Here is a 23,328-nt window from a genome sequence, read left to right as displayed (position 1 = left end):
CACATCACCAGGTTATAGTCCAACAGATTTATTTGGAAGTACTAGCTTTTGGAGCACTCTCCTTCATCAGGTGGTTATGGAGAATAAGATCATAAGACACAGAAGTTATAGCAAAGGTTTACAGTGTAATGTAACTGAAATTATATTTTGAAAAAGACCTGGATTGTTGGTTCAGTCTCTCATCTTTTAGAATGCACAACAATCAACAGACAGGAGTGTTCCCTCCCAGTCGGAGAACACTACAGCGGTTCGGGACCTTCGACCTCGGACCTTTGGGTGACTGTCCTTCAAGGCGGACTTCAGGAAAGCCAACAATGCAAAATAGCCGAGCAGAGGCTGATAGCCAAGTTCAGTACCCATGGGATGACCTCAACTGGGACCTTGGGTTCGTGTCACACTACATGTGACCCCACTGCATAGACATACACACATCCTACACACATACATTCTCCTACAGACACACGCACTCCTACAGATCCATATACTCACGCAGACCCTCTCTCATACACAAGGTCTCTCTCATATGCTCACACATACACTCCCACACTTACACGTACACACATCACCCTGTAACAAACTTAACCCCCTTTATATCACACTCACGCACATACACACACTCTCTCACAGACACTCATAACCACATCCGCCCCACACACCCCACACACACACACACACCCACTTACAAGCGCACGCGCACGCACACACACACACACATATAGATTTGTGGGGTGAATTTTTACTTGCAGAATTACATTTTATTTTGCTCAAAAACTGCATGACTCCATGTAAGGTTTTGTAAAACCGATTTTTAGATTAGAGTTGGTCTGAACATTGTGACACAGACTGTCTCACACAGAGCACCTCACACCTTCAATGCATCATCTGGGATGACATGACACCAATTGTTAAAGTTCACTTGAGAATGTAACTTTTAAAAGAAGTTCTGCAATTTACATAAGAAAGAACTGAAACCAATATGTTCATTCTAAAAGATGAGAGACTTAACAAACAATCCAGGTATTCTTTAATATGTAATTTCAGTTACATCACACTGTAAACTTTTGCTATAAATTCTGTGCCTTATGATCTTATACTCCACAACCACCTGATGTGATGGAGCAGCTCTCCCAAAGCTAGTGCTTCCAAATAAATCTGTTGGACTATAACCTGGTGTTGTGTGATTTTTAACTTTATTCCATAAAAGTAATTCTGCGTCCTGCAAACATAAATATTTTGAGTCAAATTATAAAGGTTTCCCATAGTTTGGTATTCATGCTTGTAGGTGTTAAACAATTGAAATTTTTTATCCTGTAGTTTAAGTTTTGCTTATTAGAAACTAGATGTTGAGGGTCTGTATATATTTTATTTTGCAAGTCAGACTGGTCACATTCAAGAAGTAAATCTACTCAAGTGTTACTCAGACAATCCTCACAAGTAAAGTAAAGTATAATATGTAATATTATAGTGAATAGCAAGCTGTTCTACAGAACAGTTTAATTATGTCTTGGTGGTCATAGATTCTACTTGTATTTTCTGTGATTCCTTGTCATGTTTCATTCTATCCCTACTTCTACTAATCTTTTGTGCTTGACTGCAGTCTGTAGTTACAAATTAAATAAAGTGGGCTCCGGACAGAAGTAGCTATGAGAAGTCTGCAATATGATAAAATTTGGAACTTTTAATCTGCTACTTTTACTTTTAATCTTTGGATCAAACTCTCTCAGCTTAAAGAAATGCAATTGTCCATCAATGTTTAAGTTTGGAAGAGTTATTTTGAGATTTTTTAAGGATAGTGTCCAAGTATCTGCAGCAATGCATGCTTTCTGAGAATTTTATAAAAGGCTTGTAACACTAAAAGTAGTTTGATCAATAAAAACGTAACAGCAGTACTCATACGCTGAATGGGAGAAACTTAGTGATTTGGAAGAACAAAAGTAAAAATTCACAGAACATTAATAACAGCTTCTCAGTAGACAGCCTTTAATTTTAATTTTAGGTTTTGTCTTAATGCATAAAATATAAATGTGGTAATGATGAGCCAATATGAAGTTTTAATAAGACCTCAATTAATGTACTGTATGCGTTTTGGCCACCACTCTAAAGATTTGGATATTGAGGTGCTAGAGAGGGTATACGGATTCATAAGGATAGTGTTTTGTAGGAGGAAGTATGGAGAAAACTGCATAGAAATTGGGGCAAGATTAGATTAGATTACTTACAGTGTGGAAACAGGCCCTTCGGCCCAACAAGTCCACACCACTCCACCGAAGCGCAGCCCACCCATACCCCTACATTTACCCCTTACCTAACACTACAGGCAATTTGGCGTGGCCAATTCACCTGACCTGCACATCTTTGGACTGTGGGAGGAAACCGGAGCAAACCCACGCAGACATGGGGAGAATGTGCAAACTCCACACAGTCAGTTGCCTGAAGCAGGAATTGAACCCAGGTCTCTGGCGCTGTGAGGCAGCAGTGCTAACCACTGTGTCACCGTGCTGCCCAACAAAATCTGATTCCATAGCAATAGTTTTCTTGGTGCAACAGATGCAAAATGGCACTTGTACCACCTGTGCAAACATCTGATACAGGCCATACTGGATGCCATTTGCTGAGGGTGTCAACATAGGCGTCTGAAGTGTGTGCAGGAGATATCCAGAATAAGCTGACACTAGTTTTCTATTAGGGTGTGGCACTGACTTAACTGTAGTAGTGCCATTTTTAAAGTCAACACTCCAGCTAATGTCTTTGATCTCTCAATCTCAATCTTGTTTTAACAGGAATGCCCACTAAGTGCTATTTAAAAGATTCATTTTCTGGTTAGTTACTCATTGATTTCTACTTTCTGATTTGTAGAAATACTGCGAGTTTTCTATGACTGCTTAAAATTGTTGAAACCTTCACAACGTAGGCCTTCCTTTTCACTTCAAGGGATCAGCTAATATCATTGCTAGGCAGAAGTGGGTATCGCAGATGCTGGAGATTAGAGTCAAGATTAGAGTGGTGATGGAAAAGCACAGCAGGTCAGGCAGCATCCGAGGAGCAGGAAAATCAAGGTTTCAGGCAAAAGCCCTTCATCAGCCCTTCCGATTAAAGGGTTTTTGCCCAAAACGTTGATTCTCCTGCTCCTCGGATGCTGCCTGACCTGCTGTGCTCTTCCAGCACTACTCTAATCTTGACTCTAAGATCATTGTTCCCAGGCGTAGATCCCTTTATCCTTTAGCAGTTCAGGGAGAGCAAACAGGCAATACAGAGGATAAAAAGCTGTTCAAAGTGTGAGAACAAAGAAGTGGTTAGGAGTTTCAGATAATTTTTTTTTATTATTCATTTAAGGGCTATGAATACCATGGGCTGGGTCGTGTACATCCCTAATTGTCTTGGAGAAGGTGGTGTGATCAGCTGCCTTCTTGAACTGCTGCAAGTCAATGGGTGTAGAGACACTCACAGTGCAGTTAGGAAGGGAGGTCCAAGATACTGATGGACAGACAGCGAGCAGCGAGGTAATAGTGATATATTTCCAGGTCAGGATGGGGCGTAGGTTGACGTGGAACTTGCAGATAGTGGTTTTTTCATGTATCCATTGCCCTTGTTCTTCAGTCCATAGAGGTTGTGCATTTAGAAGGTGCCACTGAAAGAGTCTTGGTGAGTTATTGCAATATATTTTGGAGATCATACATGCTGCTGCTGCTGTGTGTTGGTGGTGAAGGGAATGAACAGGACACTATCCAGAGGAATCCCTACAGTAATGTCCAGAAATGATTGACTGCCAACCAATGCAAATTGCCAATTTCAGCAACAAAGATGTTTACTTCCAACTGAGGATCCCGTGTCCTTGAACCTTCTGCTGTCATGGACAGTGAACTGACTAGAGGAGACATCTCTCACCTTACTTTCAAAAATAGACATTGAGGGGGTTGGAGGAGACCTGGGAAGCAGCTTGTTATTACTTTCAACAGGTTAAGGATTATTACCAGTAAAGATAATGATGACATTGGATATTGTGACCTGGTAAGCCATAAGATCATGACTATAAAAGAGTGTCCAGTAAAGTTTATCTACCGTTGGATCCCACCTCATCACACAGTGGAAATGTGGGATTACATGCAGAGTTCCTTAGAGTGAATTGTAATCAGGAGTCTTATCACGTCTGAACACATCCACCATAGTCCTCGTGAAGCAGAAAGGCAGAGAACTAAGGTTCTGTATCAATAACTAGGCACTCTGCACAAAGACTCATATGATGCCTACCTCTCTCTAGGATTGGGGAAGCATTGCAAGTTCTGAAAGATGCAAAGTATTTCTGAAGTCTCGATTTGGCCAGGCACTTTCAAAAATCTGCCAAGGTTTGGAACAATGAAGACCCAATCGGGTCACCTACCTCACATATTTTTGATTTCAAATTCAGGCAAAAGTCATACAAATGCTGGTGACTTTCATAGGAAGACTGACCACAGGAGGAACTCCCCCCTGCCCCACTGAACGAGGCTATGGCTGACACCATGACCATGCCCCAAGTCAAAGGCAGTATTCCAAACCTGATTCTGTATGACATTCGACTAAGATTTAGCGAAATGTCACTGATGTACTTATCACTGAAATCCAAACCAGGTCCAGACAGAAAGACCCAGGTGTGGTTGCACCTTAGCCATTTATCTCCGAATAGCACTTAAGCATCAACTGCACCAATATTTGGATGCCCAACATCCATTAATCCAGCACCAGTTGATGAGCGAGTCTAAACTAGCACAGAAACTGTTGAAGTTCTGGGAGAGGATAAGGGAGTAGATTGGAGTCCTTTACCAGCTGGTTCATGACAATGATAGCTAAGGGTGAAGCAACTCTTCCTTTCTGGCAGCTTCAAATGTCAAGCGTTAGCAGCAGTTCATGATCAAGAAGGATACCAAGTGATAGTAAAGATGAATGCCCTGACTAGATAAATGTGTTCCTGGCCTAGGATGGCTGCTGATATTGATGACTACTGTCTAAAGAGTGAGAGGTGTACTTTGGCCAAAGCAGGAAAGCAAGGTCACCCTAGCACAGAAGTGTGTCATGGAATTTTCAGCAACAGGTCATGATGGAGAGGGAGCGCACTGAGCAGGGACCTCCAGCAGCAAGTAGTCATAGTGAAGGAGAGCAGTGCAAAGGTCAGAGAAGTAAAGGAGCAGTCAAATGGACTTTCTTTGATGCAAAGTATATTTTTTGGGGAAGAAAGCCTGCCAAAGAGAAGGATCAGATAGACAATAGAGTTCCTCAATGAAACGTAAACCACAGGCTTATTCCCATGCAAATAATGTCTCTTCCTCATCTAGCTTTTAATTCCCTTCATGTTTGTAATGACTTGATTACAAGTGGAGTAAAGAATTCCTGCTTTATGATCTTTGGTTCTTCTGTTTGTTCAAATCTCTTGTTACATTTCAGTCAGCATGCCTTCCACATCCACTTCACACTCGAGCAGCACTGACCCACCAGTTGGTTGTTCTTAAGTAAAAGTAAAAGGCAGAGGTGGGTACTGCAGATGCTGGAGATTAGAGTCAAGATTAGAGTGGTGCTGGAAAAGCACAGCAGGTCAGGCAGCATCCGAGGAGCAGGAAAATCGACGTTTAGGGCAAAAGCCCTTCCTAATGAACGGCTTTTGCCCTAAACGTTGATTTTCCTGCTCCTCGGATGCTGCCTGACCTGCTGTGCTTTTCCAGCACCACTCTAATCTTGACTCTAAAAGTAAAAGGCACAAGGGTTGTGGTGAAGAAAGGCCACTGCTGAGGAAAAGTAAAAGAGTTGTGTTCACACAGAGTTAATGGCAGTTGTCTTTTCCCTAGGATGGGGATTTCAAGACTTGGGGGCACATTTTTAAGGTGTGAGGATAGAGATTTTAAATTATTTACATAGAGGGTGGTTTGCATGTGGAATTAACTTCCTGAGAAATGGTGGATATGGGCACAATTTTTAAAAGACGTTTGGATAGAGACGTGAGCAGGTAAGATCTGGAGGGATATGGGCCAGCAGCAGGAAGGTGGGACTAGTTTAGTTTGAGATTATGTTCAGCATGGACTGGTTGGGCCAAAGGTTCTGCTTCCATGCTGTATGGCTCTATGACTCTATGTGCAGCTTGGTAAACAGAACAGATTGAGCAATGAGAGGGTAAGAAAGGCATGAGATGTTGGAAGATTAGGAGCTCTGGCCATCAGTTCTGGCCACTCCAGTGATAGTGAACATCATCACCTCATTGAGGGGGAGGATATGCAGGTGCTGCTATCCTTTGTTGGTTGGGTGATACTGCTGCCTCTTATTATATGTTATCGTAACCTAAAGAAAGACAAAGTATGTTAGTAAATGTAGTGTATTGTGTTTGGTGATGTGGTTGTTATGTTTGAATAGCTGACCAACTGTGAGATATGGATATGAGGTTTTCACAGTCTAAATGTGTGGAAATGTGTGCAATGATGAATATTAAAAATGAGTGACGATTAATGAAGATTGTTGGTGAGTGAATGATGAGGATGTGCATTGAGCTGTGTATGAAGCTAGTGGTGAAGTTGATGAAGATGCATTCACCAACCTTCACCTGTATGTGTGAGGTTATTTAATTTATTTCAGGTCTACATCCAGGGTCCTTGGAGTTATATCACCAGCAATGATTGACATGGCTCCACTGCCTCCTTCAAGTTCCCCTGGCTTTCTTCCTCTTGACCTCTAATGTCCTGCTGAACCGTTGCAGCAAGGTCTCCAATGCTGCTTTGGAAAACTTTGGGGACTGCTGTAAGTCAAGTTGAATGAGTCCTAGGTCTTTCTCAGGTCAAGATGACTTGTGAAATGAGCCACAGAGCATGGTGCAGCCAAAATGCACCTCTAATTTAAGGAGCATGGGCTAGATTGAATTCAGACCAGTCTCTTATGATTTTGCATGCCCTCCTTAAACATGCAACAAATCAATAGCTAGCTTTGCATTGCAAGTCTATAAGGGAACAGATGGTACAAAGCTTGATTGTTGCCTGCATTGGGAATGAGACAAAAAGTGTGGTGCTGGAAAAGCATAGCAGATCAGGCAGCATCCGAGGAGGAGAGTTGATGTTTCGGGCATAAGCTCTTCATCATTGGGAATGAACAGACTAGGATAATTCATGCACTGCCTGTTTTTGGGGTTTTTTCCACTTTCCCCTCATGGGCCTTTTTACCAGTAGAATAACTTAGAATGTAAGGCAATGTAATAGAAATATTTATGGAAAGAGTTGCCTTTTCCAGTAGATGAGGTGTGAATGAAGGGCCACAGAAACAAAAATACGATTTGTATGTACAAACAATGGGATCTTACACTTCCTGGAAAACAGTGATGGTTGTGAATCCTGGTGTCCTTACTGCATGGCTGCGTCGAGGGAGAATGAGATGAATAGGTTGGAAATGGTGAGCATCTGCATCAGGGATGCAGAGAATTGGTAAATGCTGTCGAGATCCCCAGTTATAGTTTTCAAAAATAGCCCACCTGCAAAAATTTAAGGCCAGCTGTAACCTTAAAGACTCCCAGGATGGGATTCATACCAAGTCCTTATCAGAACGACTCCTTATTCAGCAGCTGACATGGTACTTTGGGGAATCCTTAGTCTACTTCTGTACTCAGTCATTTGCAGATTGCTATATTGACATCTGGAGACACAGTTCCTCCTCGGAGGTTTTTGTGCTGCAGTTTCTCCCCCTGGATTCTGTATAGCATCTGGTGGCACCTGCTGTTCATGTTGGGCCCAGGGAAGATGTCCCCTGTGGTGTCTTTTGCAGCTGTATCTTCAGATGAGCAGCAGCGTCAGAAGAACAGTTGGATTTACCTCAATCATTCTTACCCAAGTTGAAGCAGAGCTGAGAGAAATGAAAGAGAAGTTACACATGTTATTAGAGGTACACTTAAGCTCTAACATCCTTTGCAATGAAACTAAATGTTATACTTTCACAGTGGGTCGTGTGTCGACAGTGTAAGGAGTGAAATGTAATGCACTGATAAATATTTTTTATTTATTTATGGTTACCTCACGTAAGGTGGCCTAACAAAGCGTATATGTTCAACACCCCTATCTACCTGCAGTCATGTCCTAGCAGGCTGCTTGTTGTGCATCAGGATGTGGCAACAGTCATGACTTGCAGTCCCTGGGTCCATGAGCCTTGGTCAATTGGAAACTTGAGCGTGTAGTCAGGAACATCTTGTTTCACTGAGTCTTGTTGGTCACAGAGACTAGAAGGTGGCAATCATTGGGCATAATGTGGTCCTAATGAGTACTTCAGGAGTACATTTCAGAATATGCATGTTGACTTCCAGATTATTTGTGAATTGAAAGAGAATGAAAAGTATTGTTTATTCAGCACAGTCACAATGACTGCAGTAGCCCTGTAGCACCTCACATTCTGATTAGAGTCCACCCCTTAGAAAAAGACTATTTGCTCCCACTTTGGAATTGTAGTTGTTCATATTGAAATCTTATTGCACACTTGTCTTTTTGGATCATTATGGTGAGGTTCCAAGTTTGTATTCAATTGAGTGATTTGCTGGCTCTACCTGTGACCTAGACATTAACCCATTTTTAATGTTCCCTATTGTCTTGTAATCTCTGAGGCCCCTATAACACTTCACCCTCTTCCTGTTTTTGTTGAGTCCCTTTCCATCACACTTGTGCCAGCTTTATGTCTCTACAACTCGAGATATGTCAATATCCTTGCTGGCCCTGCACCTTTCCCATATTGAGGCTAGAGTGACCATGATTTACCTTGACATTCCCCCTTCAAGGCTCTACAGTTCCCTCCAATGCAGTTCCCACCTTATTCTCAGTAATTGACCACTACAATTGTGAGCATTTCCTCAGAGTAGAGTCAGTCAAAAGACGTAAGGTACATTTAGAGATTGAATCTTAATTGGTATTGAATTCAATATTCACTCTGTAACCCATCATCATCAATCATTACAGCAATCCTCACAGTAGTGACTACCAGTCCATCATGAAAACCAGAGCTGAAAATGTGTTGCTGGAAAAGCGCAGCAGGTCAGGCAGCATCCAAGGAGCAGGAGAATCGATGTTTCGGGCATGAGGCCTTCTTCAGAAATCCAGCATCTGCAGTCCTCACTTTCTCCTCTCCAGCATCTGCAATCCTCACTTTCTCCTAGAAAACTCCAGCATCTGCAGTCCTCACTTTCTCCATCATGAAAACCAGCCTTCCTTCCGTTGACTCTATCTACACTTCCTGCTACCTCCGGAAAGCAGCCAACATAATCAAAGACTCCACCCACTCCAGTTATACTCTTTTCCATCCAGTAGAAGTTACAAGAGTTGAAAACACGTATCAACAGATTCAAGAGCATCTTCTTCCCTGCTGTTATTGGACATATGAACAAACCTCTCATATATAATAGTTGATCTTTCTCTGCACCTTCTCTGTAGCTGTAACACTCTATTCTACATTTTGTTCTATTACCTTGATGTAATTATGTAAGTTATGATTTGTCTGTATAGCATGCAAAACAATACCTTTCCTGGTATCTTGGTACACGTGACAATAATGAACCAAATCTAATCAAAACAAATCCAAATGCTTGTGTCATAAAAAAATTCCAGATAATACAACAATTATTGTAATTCCTGAATTCTTTCTAGCCACATACAATTAAATTCTGAGAAACCACAGCTTGCACATTCAGACTGATTATTTTGGTTTTTCCAGCATAATTCCCCAGTATCAGTGCAGAAGATTGTGGAATATTAGGCACTAATTGCAGTCAGTGCAATCCAGGTTTCTGTGGACATCTAAGCTGGAATAGGACATAGGATGATCCCACCCTGGTAATTACTGCAGGATAAATTAATCTCCTTTGCAAACCTTCAGGAGGCTCCTGAAATTAAGCTGAATTTTATGGAGAAGGTCATTGACTGATACTATCTGCTAAGTTTTATTTTTAATAAATTTATTCAAGGTTTAACTATTGCCTGTATACATCCCCAGTCTACAAGAACTTAGTTTTGCATTGTTTTTAATCAGGTTCCATTAAATTAACATTGGGTTACCTCTTAATTGTGGATGGGCACTGTGATTGAAAAGATTTATGTGATAGAGTATGTTAAACTGTGTTAATCCAACTTCCTTAAGTTTCTACTGTTTAATATATCAAGAAATATTTTACAGCAAATTGAGCCAATGGGCTTAGGAGTGGCAGATGGAGTTTAATTTGGATAAACGTGAGGTATTGCATTTTGGTAAAGCGAACAAGGGACAGTTAATGGTAGGGCCCTGGGTAGTGTTGTCGAACAGAGATACCTAGGGGCTCAGGTACATAGTTCTTTGAAAGTTGTGTCATAGGTAGATAAGGTGGTTGAGAAGGTGTTTAGCATGTTTGCCTTCATGCTTTGACCATTGAGTATAAGAGCTGGGACATCATGTTGAGATTGTGCAGGATGTTGGTGATGTCTCTTCTGGAGCACTGTGTGCAGTTCTGGTCACCCTGCTTTAGGAAGGATATTATTAAATTGGAGAGGATTCAGAAAAGCATGCTGGACTGGAGTTATAAGGAGAGGCCATATAGGCTGGGACCTTTTTCACTGGAGGTTGAGGGGTGACCTTATAGAGATTTATAAATTCATGAGGGGCATAGATAAAGTGAATAGAAAGATATTTTCCCTAGGATGGGAAGTTCAAAACTATGGGGCATATTTTTAAGGTGAAGGGAGTAAAAATTAAAAGGACTTGAGGGGCACCTTTTTCACACAGCGGCTGGTTCGAATGTGGAATGAACTGTTGGGGGAATTGGGAGATGCAGCTACAGTTACAGCTTTTAAAAGACATTTGGATAGGTGAAAGGATATGGGCCAAATACAGGCAAGTGGGACTAGTTTAGTGTGGGAAACTTGGTCAGCATGGATGAGTTGAAATGAAAGATCTGTTTCTGTGGTAAATGACTTTATAATTGTATACTTCTTTAAACACTACAGATTTGAACTGGTTCATGATGGATTTTGTGTTTCTCAATTAAACAAATAAGTTTCAGTGGAAGCTTGGTGAGCCATGGAGGTGTGGGCTTGAGAAGCAATTTTCAAAAAGGACCCGACTTACACCAGGGTTGCTGCTTGCACTCAAATTCTAACTTAGTAAGTTGGTTGCTTGAGAAATCTGGTCAAAGAATATAAAGAACTCATCGATTACTCCAACTCTCCCTTCTATTATTTGAGTCATCCCTATTTGTAAATCTATAACATGCAGCAGAAATAAAAGGGCAAACACAGCTTGCCTCCCTATCCAAGCAGAAAAGTCAGGCATAGGCTAATAGGCTCTGAAGGAGTCTGCCGCACAATCATAACCCTCTGGTGGCCAGGCAAAGTTGTTGGTTAGTATGACTGTTACCCCTCAGTGGGAGTAACTCCCATAGAAGCTTAATGGCCGACAGCTCCAACAATTCTGCTTAGTAGTCAGCACTCCCAGGACCTCAACCAAACCTAAGAAGAAGAATCCACAAATAACCAGACCCAAATGAGTAAGGGGCATTGGACAGGAAGGGTTTGACGACATTAGGGAAGGGGGTAAGGAGGTGGAGTGATGGGTTTTAAAGTCCATGTATGCAGGAAGAAACTAGGGTTTGTTATCCTCTGGGGGCTGCCCTTGATGCTCACAGGGCACCCTCTGAATATAGTACTGTGTAATGTCTCAGGGAAATGTGAAAAACTGCTAAATAATTGCTATAATCTGCAATTGCTATAAACTGCAATAATCTCATCAATGCTCACAGTATTTCAGGTCAGGGATGGTTATTCGTTTCATATAGAAAAGGTTGCAGATCAGTTCAATGGTAGACATTGTATCTTAAAACCATTCCTGATGATCATTCTTTCATATAGCAGTTGAAATGATACAGTCAGAACTTATGAGATGGTTGACATCCACAAGCAATTTGTAGCAAGAGTTCACAAATGCTCTGAAGGCGCATATTAAGATCTACCAGGTGGAGTTGGTTTATAGATTTATTTTTCCATGTATAATTAGTTACAGTTTTCTCAGTGGTAATGTTGTTCAGTGACAAATATAGATTCAGCACTTTTTTTCCAAATCCTGTGACAGATTTTTTTTACCCATTAAATCTAATCTAGCCCCATACTTCTAAGCTAGGAGAAACTGAGGACTTCAGATGCTGGAGATCAGACTCGAGAGTATGGTGCTGGAAAAGCACAGCAGGTCAGGCAACATCCGAGGAGCAGGAGAATCGATGTTTCGGGCGTAAGCTTTTCGTGAAGCCCTGACATGCTGTGCTTTTCCAGCACCACACTCTCGAGCCCACACTTGTAAGCTGATATGTTCAATAAAATATTGCAGGTCTGCAGAAGAAACTACATCAGCTGAGGTATAAATAACCTTCATATTAAATATTTTAAAATTGAAAAATAATTCCAACATACATAACCTGTACTGTGGAAATGACTGATAAATACAATTACCCCTTGAAGCGCATCACATCACTGATGTGGTCATAACTGATGTGACTGAATCGAGGTCAACCAGGTGGACCTCTAGAATATGAGTCCCTTAATCAGGCTGTTAATCTGGTCCAATCAGGGAGTCCTGGCTGACAGAAAAAAGCAGGAGTGTTGGGCCTTCTTGTGGCACAGTGGTGGTGCCTGTGCCCTGGATAAGGGAGGCCTGCGTTTAAGTCTCACCTACTCCAGAGGTATGTAATAACATCTCTGAACAGGTTGATCAGGAAAATAGGTTAATAAAAAGAAAATGGGCTAACATAACACAGACAACATTTCAAAGAAAAAACAAGAGTGTCATTTTCAGGGAGAGATGGGCATCGCAGGGAGTGGAGTGTATTATTTCCCCGGCTAACTCTATTTTGATTTAATCCCTCCCCTCCCCTTCACTGTTTGATCACGCAGCATTGCCCTTTGAGAAGGGCAATGCTTGTCACTGGCCACTCGGTGGTGGAATATAAATAAAGATCTGCACGCTTGTTGTTCTTCACTGTGTCCGACACGTGCACACACACAACATGGGTACTGGGGGAAAATAAGCACTACTACTGTTAGGCAGTAGTGTGGGGACAAAGAGAAAACAAAAAAAATTGAAAAAAAGGAAAAAAATGCAGGAGTGTCCTGGCTATAAACAGGTCAGGTTTGAGCCCAGGTGTCCTTGGAAAGGAAGCACACAGTATCCAATACTCTCGGTGCCTTTAGGGAGATGTGGTCACTGCGCTAGGGTGGAGTGTTCTATTTTCCCCTCCAACTGTATTTTGATTTAATCCCTATCCTCCCTCTCACATTTTCACGTAAGCATTGTCCTTATCAGGCTTTCTTTGTCACCGCTTGACTGGCTGCATAGGTGTTTTCCTGTATTTGGAAATATTGAATGAAATTTTTTTGTACAATGGTGTCTTTACTGACTCACACACACACACACAACACGGATGTATGGGGAAAATACAAGCACTACTGCTGTGCGGCAGTAGTTTGGAAAAAATGAATAAAAGTAAATAAACAAGGGGATTCAGAATCTCTTCCCTTGAGAGACCGACTCCAAGCTGGCTGACAAAAAAAAAGCCAAAAAAGAAAACGCAGATTGTGATAGTTCATGGACTCCCAGCTCAATTGTTTGTTTTGTGGCGCTGTGGAGGCTGTGGACCATGTGTGCATTCAGCTGATTCCCAGGACTGACCATAGCACACCCTGCCTTCCTGATGGCAATCTGCAACCCTGATAGATCTCCATGTAGCTCCTCAACTGATTTACTGGACCAGTCCTCAGAACCCCTGACCCTGTCCTGGTCCTAGTGGCTGACCAACCATGTCCATACCCCACCACCAATATCACACGATGTCGTGTTTTACTGTATCAGTACTTCCTGACTGAAGGCTGTCTTCCTGGTCCTGACTGAGGATTATATCCTTCAGATTTTGAGACACTTGGTCGGAATGCATCGTGTTTTTGTCGCATAAGCTCCTGGCACATGCAGTTGGCGTGATATTGACTTAACATAGTGCCATACAGCAATATGTCCATGAACTTGACTGATCACTGCTGGCAAATATTACAAGCTGACTGGTTTAGCTGTGCTAAAGGTTTAGAGGGGGGAAGATTTCAAGATTTTACAACCTAGACAATTGTACTCACTGCTGACAGTGATAGGGCAAGGAAATTGTGGATGCAGAAGTCAAAGTTGGAAAAATGTAGATTTCTTAGAGAGTGAAAGGACTCAATGAGGTTGCAGGTATAAAGTATAGAAGGGTATTGTGGTGTGGCAGTGAGCCCATGAAGGGATATGAGTTGAGGGATGAAATTTTAAATTTGTGGCATTGCTGGACTGGGATGGTTGTGATAATGGATAAACAAAATTTGAAGTGAGGTAGACGACTGGCAGTAGAGATTTGGTTGAGATCATGCAAATGGAGTTTGGAAGATGGGAAACCAACAAGTACAGCATTGGAATAGTCTCATTTCAAGATAACAGCAGCATGAATAAGATTTCAACAGCGGGTAGGCGGAGGAAGGATTTGGGTGAGTGATATTACAGATGCAAAAGTGTTAATGATAAAAGATAAATAAAAACCGATGGTGTTGGATGATAGGCTCAGTATTAAATAAGACTTTATAATTTGCATAGTTCATTTCAACCCCACACAATGACCAGCGGGGAGGATGAAATTGGTGGCAAGTAAATACTTTGTGGAGTGGGACCAATGTCAATGGGTTTTCTCTTCTTACTACACAACCAGAAAAAATGTTTAAGAATCCAGCATTAGGCATCTGTCCAGCAATTTGACAAAACAGAAGCAGCTGAGGTTTGAATGAGATGGTGATAAAGTGCAGCTAGTTATTGTCAGTATGTACGTGACATTAGTTTTGAATCTCGTTCGTTCTGCTATAAGACAACAGTTGCATCCCTCTGCAATCTCGTGCTATAAAAAATCGTGCTGTGGAAAACCGCTGTAAAAGGTCACTATAGAACATTGCTGTATCTGTTCAGTAGAAAGTTCACGTTATCCAACAGTGTCCGCAATTCATCAATTGCATTATAGCCAATTTGTGCTGACAAAACATGCCTTATAGCAGAATGACCTGCAATGTCTGAAAGTCCTGCAAAACTTTGAAAACTTTGTTGTATTTTTAAAATATTTGTCAAGGACTCTTTTATCAGTCACATTGTGTTGTTTAGGTCACTCAATAGAATCATAGCAATTTACAGCATAAAGGGAGGACATTTGGTCCATCATATCAGCGAGGAGCCTAATTCTACATGTGCCTCTTGGTTTGCAGCCTTGTAGGTTATAGCATCTTGAATGGATACCCAAGTACTTTATAAATGTTGAGAATTTCTGCTTCCACTACCCTTTCAGACAGTGAGTCACAAGGCCTACATTCTATTCATAGAAAGGCTCACTTCAAACAGTGCACACAATACCCCTTAAATAACAGAAAAATATATGGAAATAGTAAGAAAACGTTTTGATGAGAATACATTATTACAAATAATCAATAATTACTTAAAATAATAATGCTTCAGGTATCATATCACTTGAGTTCCAACACCAGTAGAATTGGGAATCCAGCACATCAGTATAACTGTTGTTGAAGCATATTTCCTCTCATTTGAATGTCAAAATTGCAACAAATTTAATAAACACAGAAAAGGTACCTTGATTTTTAAAAAAATGCAATGCTGTGTTAATGATAAAGGATTCCATTTTACAAGTTAAATTGCTGGGTCAATACAGGCAGATAATTATATATCTCATATACCAAGACTGCATAGTTGTAGAACACAAGACCTGCGGAGGATAAAGAAATAAGAGTTCGAAATCAAATGAAGGAAATTTCTAGAAAGGGAGAGATAGGTGATTTTCTTTCTAAAACAAGTTTCACTTAATTGTAGTATTTATCAATTGCTAATAATGTTCATCTTAAAATTATGTCTTTAGCCATAATATGTTGGCAGGGCATAGATGTATTCAATGCAGTTTCAGAAGGTTCAAAACTTGTTCCTCACCGCCTGAATCAGACCTTCCAGGTGAAGCAATAATTTTCTGGTACATTTTTTCAGCCTAGTCAACTGCATTCACTGCTCTCAATACCTGTTTTCTCAACATTAGCAAGACCAAATGTAGACTGGGTGACCACATTGTGAAACCTCTTCATTGAGTCCATAAGAATGACCCTTACCTTCTTGTTGCTTGCCATTTCAATACATCATCTTGGTCTCACGCTAACATTTCTGACCTCGGCCTGCTACAGTGTTTCAGGGAAGCCCAATGCAAGCTGGAGGAATGGCACCTCAATTTCTGCTTAAGCAATGGAATGTCTTTAAGACTCAAAATTGAGTTCAACATCTTCAGACTTCAGACTCTGGACACTTCCCTCCATTTTGTTTACATGCTCCTTGCCATGCAGTCCCTGCATCCACCCCCACATCCATGTTGGATTTGTTTTCAGCATGGCTGACCTGTTTTCTACTATTTATTAATAATTATTTCATAACTACCTCTTTCCTCTCCTACCATTAGCACTCCCTTTGACTTTTGCTCTCGGCAGTCTTGCTATCTAATTCACTTTTTCCTCCTCCCGCTTTGTCAACAGCATAAGTACCATCATTTGCTATCATGTAGCAAAGGTATAATAATCCTTTCAGTTAAACATGTTTTATGTTCCTTATTCTCCTCCCTTCCACCCATCCATCATACTGTGAAAAGATATTATTTTATTAAACTGTAAAAACAGTAAACTTGTGCAAATACAGTTGAGTTAACATTTTGAACAGAATTTGTTGAAATATGTAACAATATATACAGCATTCTAATAAGGTGGAGGAAAACAAATGTAAAGTCAGTTCTCTTCAATTGATTAGATATATAATGTGGCACAAGCAAAGACACAATTTATGTTAAGGAAGTGAAACACAGTACACTGAAGAAATGAATACTGTACCAGATAGGGTGATTTCATGAGCACTAGATGCACATAGCATTCAAATACATAATCAACTCCTTTCAGCTGAAGGATTTTCATATGCATATCAAATGATCATAATGGGTTTCCTTTACTTTTATTCATTCATAGGTTGTGGTCAGTGGCCAGTATTTATTACCCATCTTTAATTTGCCTAGATGGAAAATAAGAGTTCAATCACATTGCTTGTCTGGAGTCACATATAGGCCAGACCAAAAAAGAATGACAGACTTCCTCCAGTAGAAGTCATTAATGAACTGGATGATTTTTTTTATGACCATAAATCTTGGAAGTGGCTCATGTGCATGTTGTACACAGATGCTTCCATATGAATGTTAATTATTGTTGTTGTAGTATGGCTATAGTCTTACCAGAATTAGGGGCTGCTCTCTTATTAGAGAGAAGCAACTGGTGATGATTTAACCTGAGGGCCACCAGACCTCAGGCAAGGGAAGAGGTTGAGAAGGAAAGCCCTTCATAGTAACCTCAAACCGATGATGGGAATTGAACCCACTCTGTTGGCGTCATACTGCTCTGTAAACCAATTCCCATGCTAATTATAGAGTAAAATGTGTGAGATGCAAAATTATTTCTGTTTATCTAGTTGCATTTAAACAAAAAAGGTACTAATTCCATTTGTTGAAATTATTTGAGAAAAATAACTTCTTGTGTACCAGTCAAATTTATCTCCCAGTTTTACTAGAGTAACAAATGAAATATTCAATTTTTTATAACAGTTAATGTGTCATTGCAAATAGGGAGCCCAGGGATAATATTGAACTTTTCAAAAGTCAGCGAAGAATTTAAAAATATCTAATCTAAATTTCATTGTAACTTTCCAGTTTAACAGGAAAAACAAGACAATTTTCAACTGAAAATAAATTTTATAAGGATGACTTGATGTTTGTATTGCATCAACAGTCATAAAGCAATGTGTTAACTATTTGCAACTCAATGTTAAATTATTTATACTAGTTAAATCCCCCGCACTCAACAATGAAATGGGGATGAAAGGGGATTTAATCAATATCGAGATGTTTGCTATTCTATTGCTGTCTAATAAAAAAAACCTTCCTAGCCTATATAATGTACCAGTGCAGGCAGTTCACAGCAATTGATGGTGTTGCAAGAAGAAAAACAGTTACTAGGATTTAAATATAGCAGTATTCCTGGAAGAGTATTCCTCTCGCTCTGTTCATGTTTTTTAAAAATCCAAGAAGACATTTTTGCAATTGATTAATGCAGTGGTTACGAAACTGCAGAGCTTGCATGAAATGAGTTTGATGTAGAAATGTACTGCAGTGTCCTCGTCAGTAACAGTTCCAGAAATTTAGAAAACTGGATAAAACTGGCTTCCTGTTGTGATGTGCTTTTTTTTGGGAGTTGCCGCTTGGTTTGTTAATATTTAAGGGTTTTCTTAATTACATTTAGAACCAGCTTGAATTCAGTGTTGGTGCCAATTTTGATCGTGCAACATAATCTTAAATCTGAACAAAACCATGCTAAATGAGAGAAGCTTTGAACAGATCTTGCAATTCAAAACTGAGATGTTGTAGGCCATCAGTGGTAACAGAATTATATTCAACCAAAATCCCGAACCTCATGGCCTAACATATTCCCAGCCAAGACATCAACCCTGGTTCAATGAACAGTGCCAGGTGCAGCACCAGACATGCCTAAAAGCAAAGTGCCAACATGTTGAACGCAGGACTATTTGCATGCCAAATTGCAGAAGTGATATGCAAGAGTAGGGATGGAATGGGAGTGGTGACTAAGTCATTTGATAACCAATGGATCAGATCTAAGCTCTTGCAGTCCTGCCACATCCAGATGTGATTGGTGGTGGACATTTAACAATTAACAGGAAGTGGAGACTCCACAAATACCTCCATCCTCAATCACAAGGGAGCCCAACATATCAGTGAAAAAACAATGTTGAAGTATTCGCTTCAATTTTTAGCAAGTTGCTGAGGGGATGATTTATCTCAGCTGTCTCCCAACGTTCCTAACATTGCAAATGCCAGTCTTCAGTCAAATTGATTCATTCCACATGACATCAAGAAGCAGCTGAAATTACTGGATAATGCAAAGACTATAAAACCTGAAACCATTCCGGCAATTGTGCTTCAGAACTTGATGCACGCCCATGCAAGCTGTTCTGGTATCACTACATCAATGGCATCTACCCAGCAATGTAGAAAATTGCCCAGCTATGTTCTATGTACAAGAAGCAAGAGAAATCCATCCCTGGCCAATTATCATCCTGTCAATCTTCTCTTGATTGTCAACAAGTGATCATTGGGGTCCTCAATTGTTCTTTCAAGTGGTGCTTGTAAAGAATCAACTGCTCATTAATGCTCTGTTTGGGCTCTGCCAGGATCACTTGGTTCCTAACCTCATTTCAGCCTTGTCCAAACATGGACAAAAGAGCTAAACTCCAGGGGTGAGGTGAAAGTAATTTCTCTTGACAACATTTCGCAAGTATGGTTATAGCTAGCATATGTGCTTGTTTGGAGTCCAAAATCTCAGCCATAAGACTCCTTTGTAGGAGAGCCTGAGTTAATGTCCAAGACCTATTGCCTAATCAATGACCTTCTGCCCATCATAAGGTCAGAGGTGGGGATGTTCTCTGATGATTACACAGTTCAGCACCATTCATGACTCCTCAGATACTGAAACAATCTGCATCCATATGCAGCAAGGACTATACCCAGACTTGGGCTGATAAGTAGAAAGTAACATTTACGTAAGGCAGTGACCATCTCCAACAATAGAATCCAGCCGTCTCCCCTTGATGTTGAGTGGTACTTACCAACACAGAATCTCTCATGATCAACATCCTGGGGGTTTCCATTAACTAAAAATTGAACTAGACTGGCCATACATATATATATATATATATATATATAAAATGATTATGACAGCAAGGAATTCTGTGGCAAATAACTCACATCCTGTCTCCCTAACACCTGTCCACCATCTCCAAACCACTTCATGAAAATGATGGAAACATCCCACTAGACTTGATGGGAGGTGCTCTGACAATGCTCAAGAAGCTTGACACTATCCAAGACAGAGCAGCCAAGTTAATTGGTACCCCATCCATCACAGTCAACATTCACTCCCTCCACTATTTTATGCACAGTAGGTAGCAGTAGTGTTGTTATGTCTCACTGGAGTAGTAGTCTGGAAATCAGGCCCTGATATTCCTCGAGTCATCACAAAAGATTTTAATATGTATGCAAAATTCCTCAATTTACCCGTCTTTTAAACCAATTTGACGGAAAGCACAGACCAAGTTTCTGTACTTAACTTCTGTACTTTCTGTTGCATTTAAATAAATAATTATGAACGATTGTCATATTAACACTACAAGTTCTTTCTCACACACACAGACAGATACACATGTTATGGGTGGAGGAAAAGACTGGGAAGGCAGTTCACTCTTTCCAGATCACAGGTTCACTAAGATATGATGTGGAAGTGCCAGAAGCAGCGCTCCGAAAGCTACTACTTCCAAATAACCCTGCTGGGCTATAATCGGGTGTTGTGTGATTGTTAACTTCACTAAGATAGTTCTTTTGGCTTGTAATAGCATGCTGCTCCATAATGTTCTTTCTCCAAGTATTTTGACTTACTTGCAGAAGGTACAGCATGGCTGGTACTCACTTATACCATCTCTGGTTTACCAGTTAAAAGCCACAGCTTGCAGAAACTGCTGAAGGGAAAAGAAACTGGTTTTCTTCAGGCTTACAATGGTTTTTACTGCTGGGAAAATAGACAGCATCTGCCCTCATGTTGATCCAATGGCTTCTCTCAGACATTACACTCTCATGCTGTTCAGGTACCTGGGAGCCAATCACATAACTGTTGGCAGGCAGGCTTTTATCATTGATAACAGGTCACTAGCCCAATTCATCATTTGCGTGCAGCTCCCTGGCTCCAGCCTGTCTATAAGCAGAAATCGACTACTGCTCGTCTACAGTAACCTTGCCCTGCTGGTTGAACAAATGACAATACAGACAGCACTTAGAGTAAACATTGATGGCTTGCTTTTAACATGTGTGACAATCCCATCAGCTACTTTAGCTTTTAAAACAGTCATTTTCCCATTTCAGTCCACAATCAAAAATGCAGAAAAATAATAAAATATAGTCAGATAACTGCAATAACTGACCAAAATTCCTCCAGCGGCAACTTACGGCTTCTATTATCTAGAAGGACACCACCATCTGCCGTTTCCCTCCCACACATCATCCTGACTTTGAACTTAGCTGTTCCTTCATTGATTTCAGGTCAAACTCCCTCTTATTAGTACTGGGAGTGTCCTTACACCCCAGTGATTACAGTAGTTCAAGAAGGCAGCTCATTACCACCTTCTCTTGGGCATTTAGGGATGAACAATAAATACTGGCCCAGCCAGTGATGTCCACATCCTAGGAATAAATTTTAAAAACTGTATGTTGAATCTTCTGTTTTCTGGCTGAGTTTGAGTTGCGCAGGTTTTTTCGAGGGATTATGCTTTGAGGCCTGTTGGGTTTCTTGCCATATCTCATTGAACTTGCCTCATTAACTACCTTCCTCAATCTATTGCATCTGATTCTGGCTCACTCACACTTTGTGCCATTCCTAGAGTAACTCACCACTCAGTCAATTTCTGGGAACTCATTGACTTCCTTTGCACCTGTGTCACCTTTAAAAGCCCATTTTGCACCTGGACCAGAACTGTCAAGTCTGCAGCTGCCCTGAACCTTCGCCTCAGGGGGAAATCAGTGTGTGCAGGAACCTGGATATCCTACTGAAAATGGGAGTTCCTCTTCCCAGGGAGCAGCAGTGGAAGCCCCGCCATCAGTGCATGCCATCCTGGTTGTCATCTGGGTTAGAGTAGACTCTGCAATCCAGACGAATGTCCAAGACTTCCATCTTCCTTAGTACCTCCCTCCCTGTCATTCCAGGAGGAAAAAGGTTGACAAAAGGGCTGAAAAGGTCAAGATGGGAGGTCTGCCTAATATTTGGTTTCTTACCACTTACGTGGAGAGCATCCTGACTCTGACCACCCTGAATAATTGCCTGATCATCTCCGAGTCCCTTGATTTATTGTGTCTGGACTTGACTGAGGTCTGCTGACAACCATGACAAGCTTTGTGTACCACACAGCAAGGCAAGACAAAAGGAATATGAGCCTGACACCTTTGGCTCTGGGGGAAAATAACAAAGAAGTATGGCAATGTGAGGCAGGGTAAGCTCAGAGTGAGTGAACACAGAGATTCAGCCGGGTCCAGTCCATGTTGCGTATGTGTCCCTAAGCACACAATGTCCTTGAAGCAGCACTGGAATGATTGTTGGTGGTGCAGCATTTAAGTGCTGGTGTCCAGTAAGTGGATTGGAGATGTATCATGAGGAGTCTTAGAGGCTGGCACATGCTGGATAGCAGTGTCTGTGGACATGGGATATATGTGGTCAGTGCCCATGGACTTTGCCCTGAGATGGTGGTGCCCAGAGTGCAATATTGAGGTCTTTTGGAACAAATGGTGAACTGATGTCACCAAGTACCCTCTTTGACTTTCCATATTAAATTTTCTTGACTCCTAGCTTATTTGGCATGTTTGGTGAGAGAAGAAGCTACATATCAATGAGGAAAGTTGAACTATTGACAAGGTGTTTAACAAGCAATAATCCCTCTTATTTGGCAACTTGCTGCTACCTGACACATTACTTGCTGGGCCACAATTCCAAAGCATAAACGATAGAGCAACTTGCTCCTGATGTTGAAAAAACACCTCAATTTTGCCACAAATCTCACCATAACCCATGTCACTCAGAACCCTGTAAAATTCTGCCCAATGTAGTTCAGCAGGGTGATTTGGAAATTGTTGATTGAGAAACTAGACTAAAAGATATGATACTAGATAACTATGAAAAATGTTGGGTGTTTGCAATAAAACATGTTCCCTTAAAGACAAGTAGACGGGCTGTAACTAACAAGATAGGTCAAAGATGATATTAGACTAAAGGAAGAGGTTATAACTAAAAACAGTAGTAAATTATAGCATGGGAGGATTCAGCAAAGGATATTCAAGAAATTGATAATATAGGAATTAACCAGCAAAAGATGAACAATGGAATTTTTTATAGGTCTGTAAGGAAGAAAATAGTGGTCAAAGTAAATGTAGATCCTTGAGAGGCAGACAGGATGATTTAACCCGGGAGTAAGGAAATGGTAGTCATTTAAAATAATTCTGAAAGTAGTGGGACATGAAGGGTCTGGTAAAAGTAGGGAACTTTGAAATATTATTAGCAAATAAATAATATTTGAGATATTGAAGGACAAACCCACTAGAGCAGGTGGCCTCCATTCTAGGGTTTAAGAAAGTAACTA

General features: G+C 40.8%; 1 protein-coding gene across 4 annotated transcripts in view; it reads left to right on the top strand.

Moving 5' to 3' along the window:
- Positions 1–23,328, top strand: part of jph3b (junctophilin 3b) — a 170,576-nt gene that overhangs the window by 89,732 nt on the left and 57,516 nt on the right. Inside the window, exon 3 of one of the 4 annotated variants that reach the window (XM_072596126.1) lies at positions 8,943–9,579. The exons of the other annotated variants lie outside the window; for them this stretch is intronic. Within the exon in view, the coding sequence (XP_072452227.1) occupies positions 8,943–9,063 (121 nt within the window). The 3' untranslated portion in view covers positions 9,064–9,579. Of the gene's footprint in view, positions 1–8,942; positions 9,580–23,328 lie in introns of those variants that run through there. 4 annotated transcript variants of the gene reach the window in all.

The sequence above is a fragment of the Chiloscyllium punctatum genome, chromosome 26 (genome assembly GCF_047496795.1).
Source record: "Chiloscyllium punctatum isolate Juve2018m chromosome 26, sChiPun1.3, whole genome shotgun sequence".
Lineage (NCBI taxonomy): Eukaryota > Metazoa > Chordata > Chondrichthyes > Orectolobiformes > Hemiscylliidae > Chiloscyllium > Chiloscyllium punctatum.
Note: the sequence above shows the minus strand (reverse complement) of the source record. Positions and strands in the feature narration are given on the sequence as shown.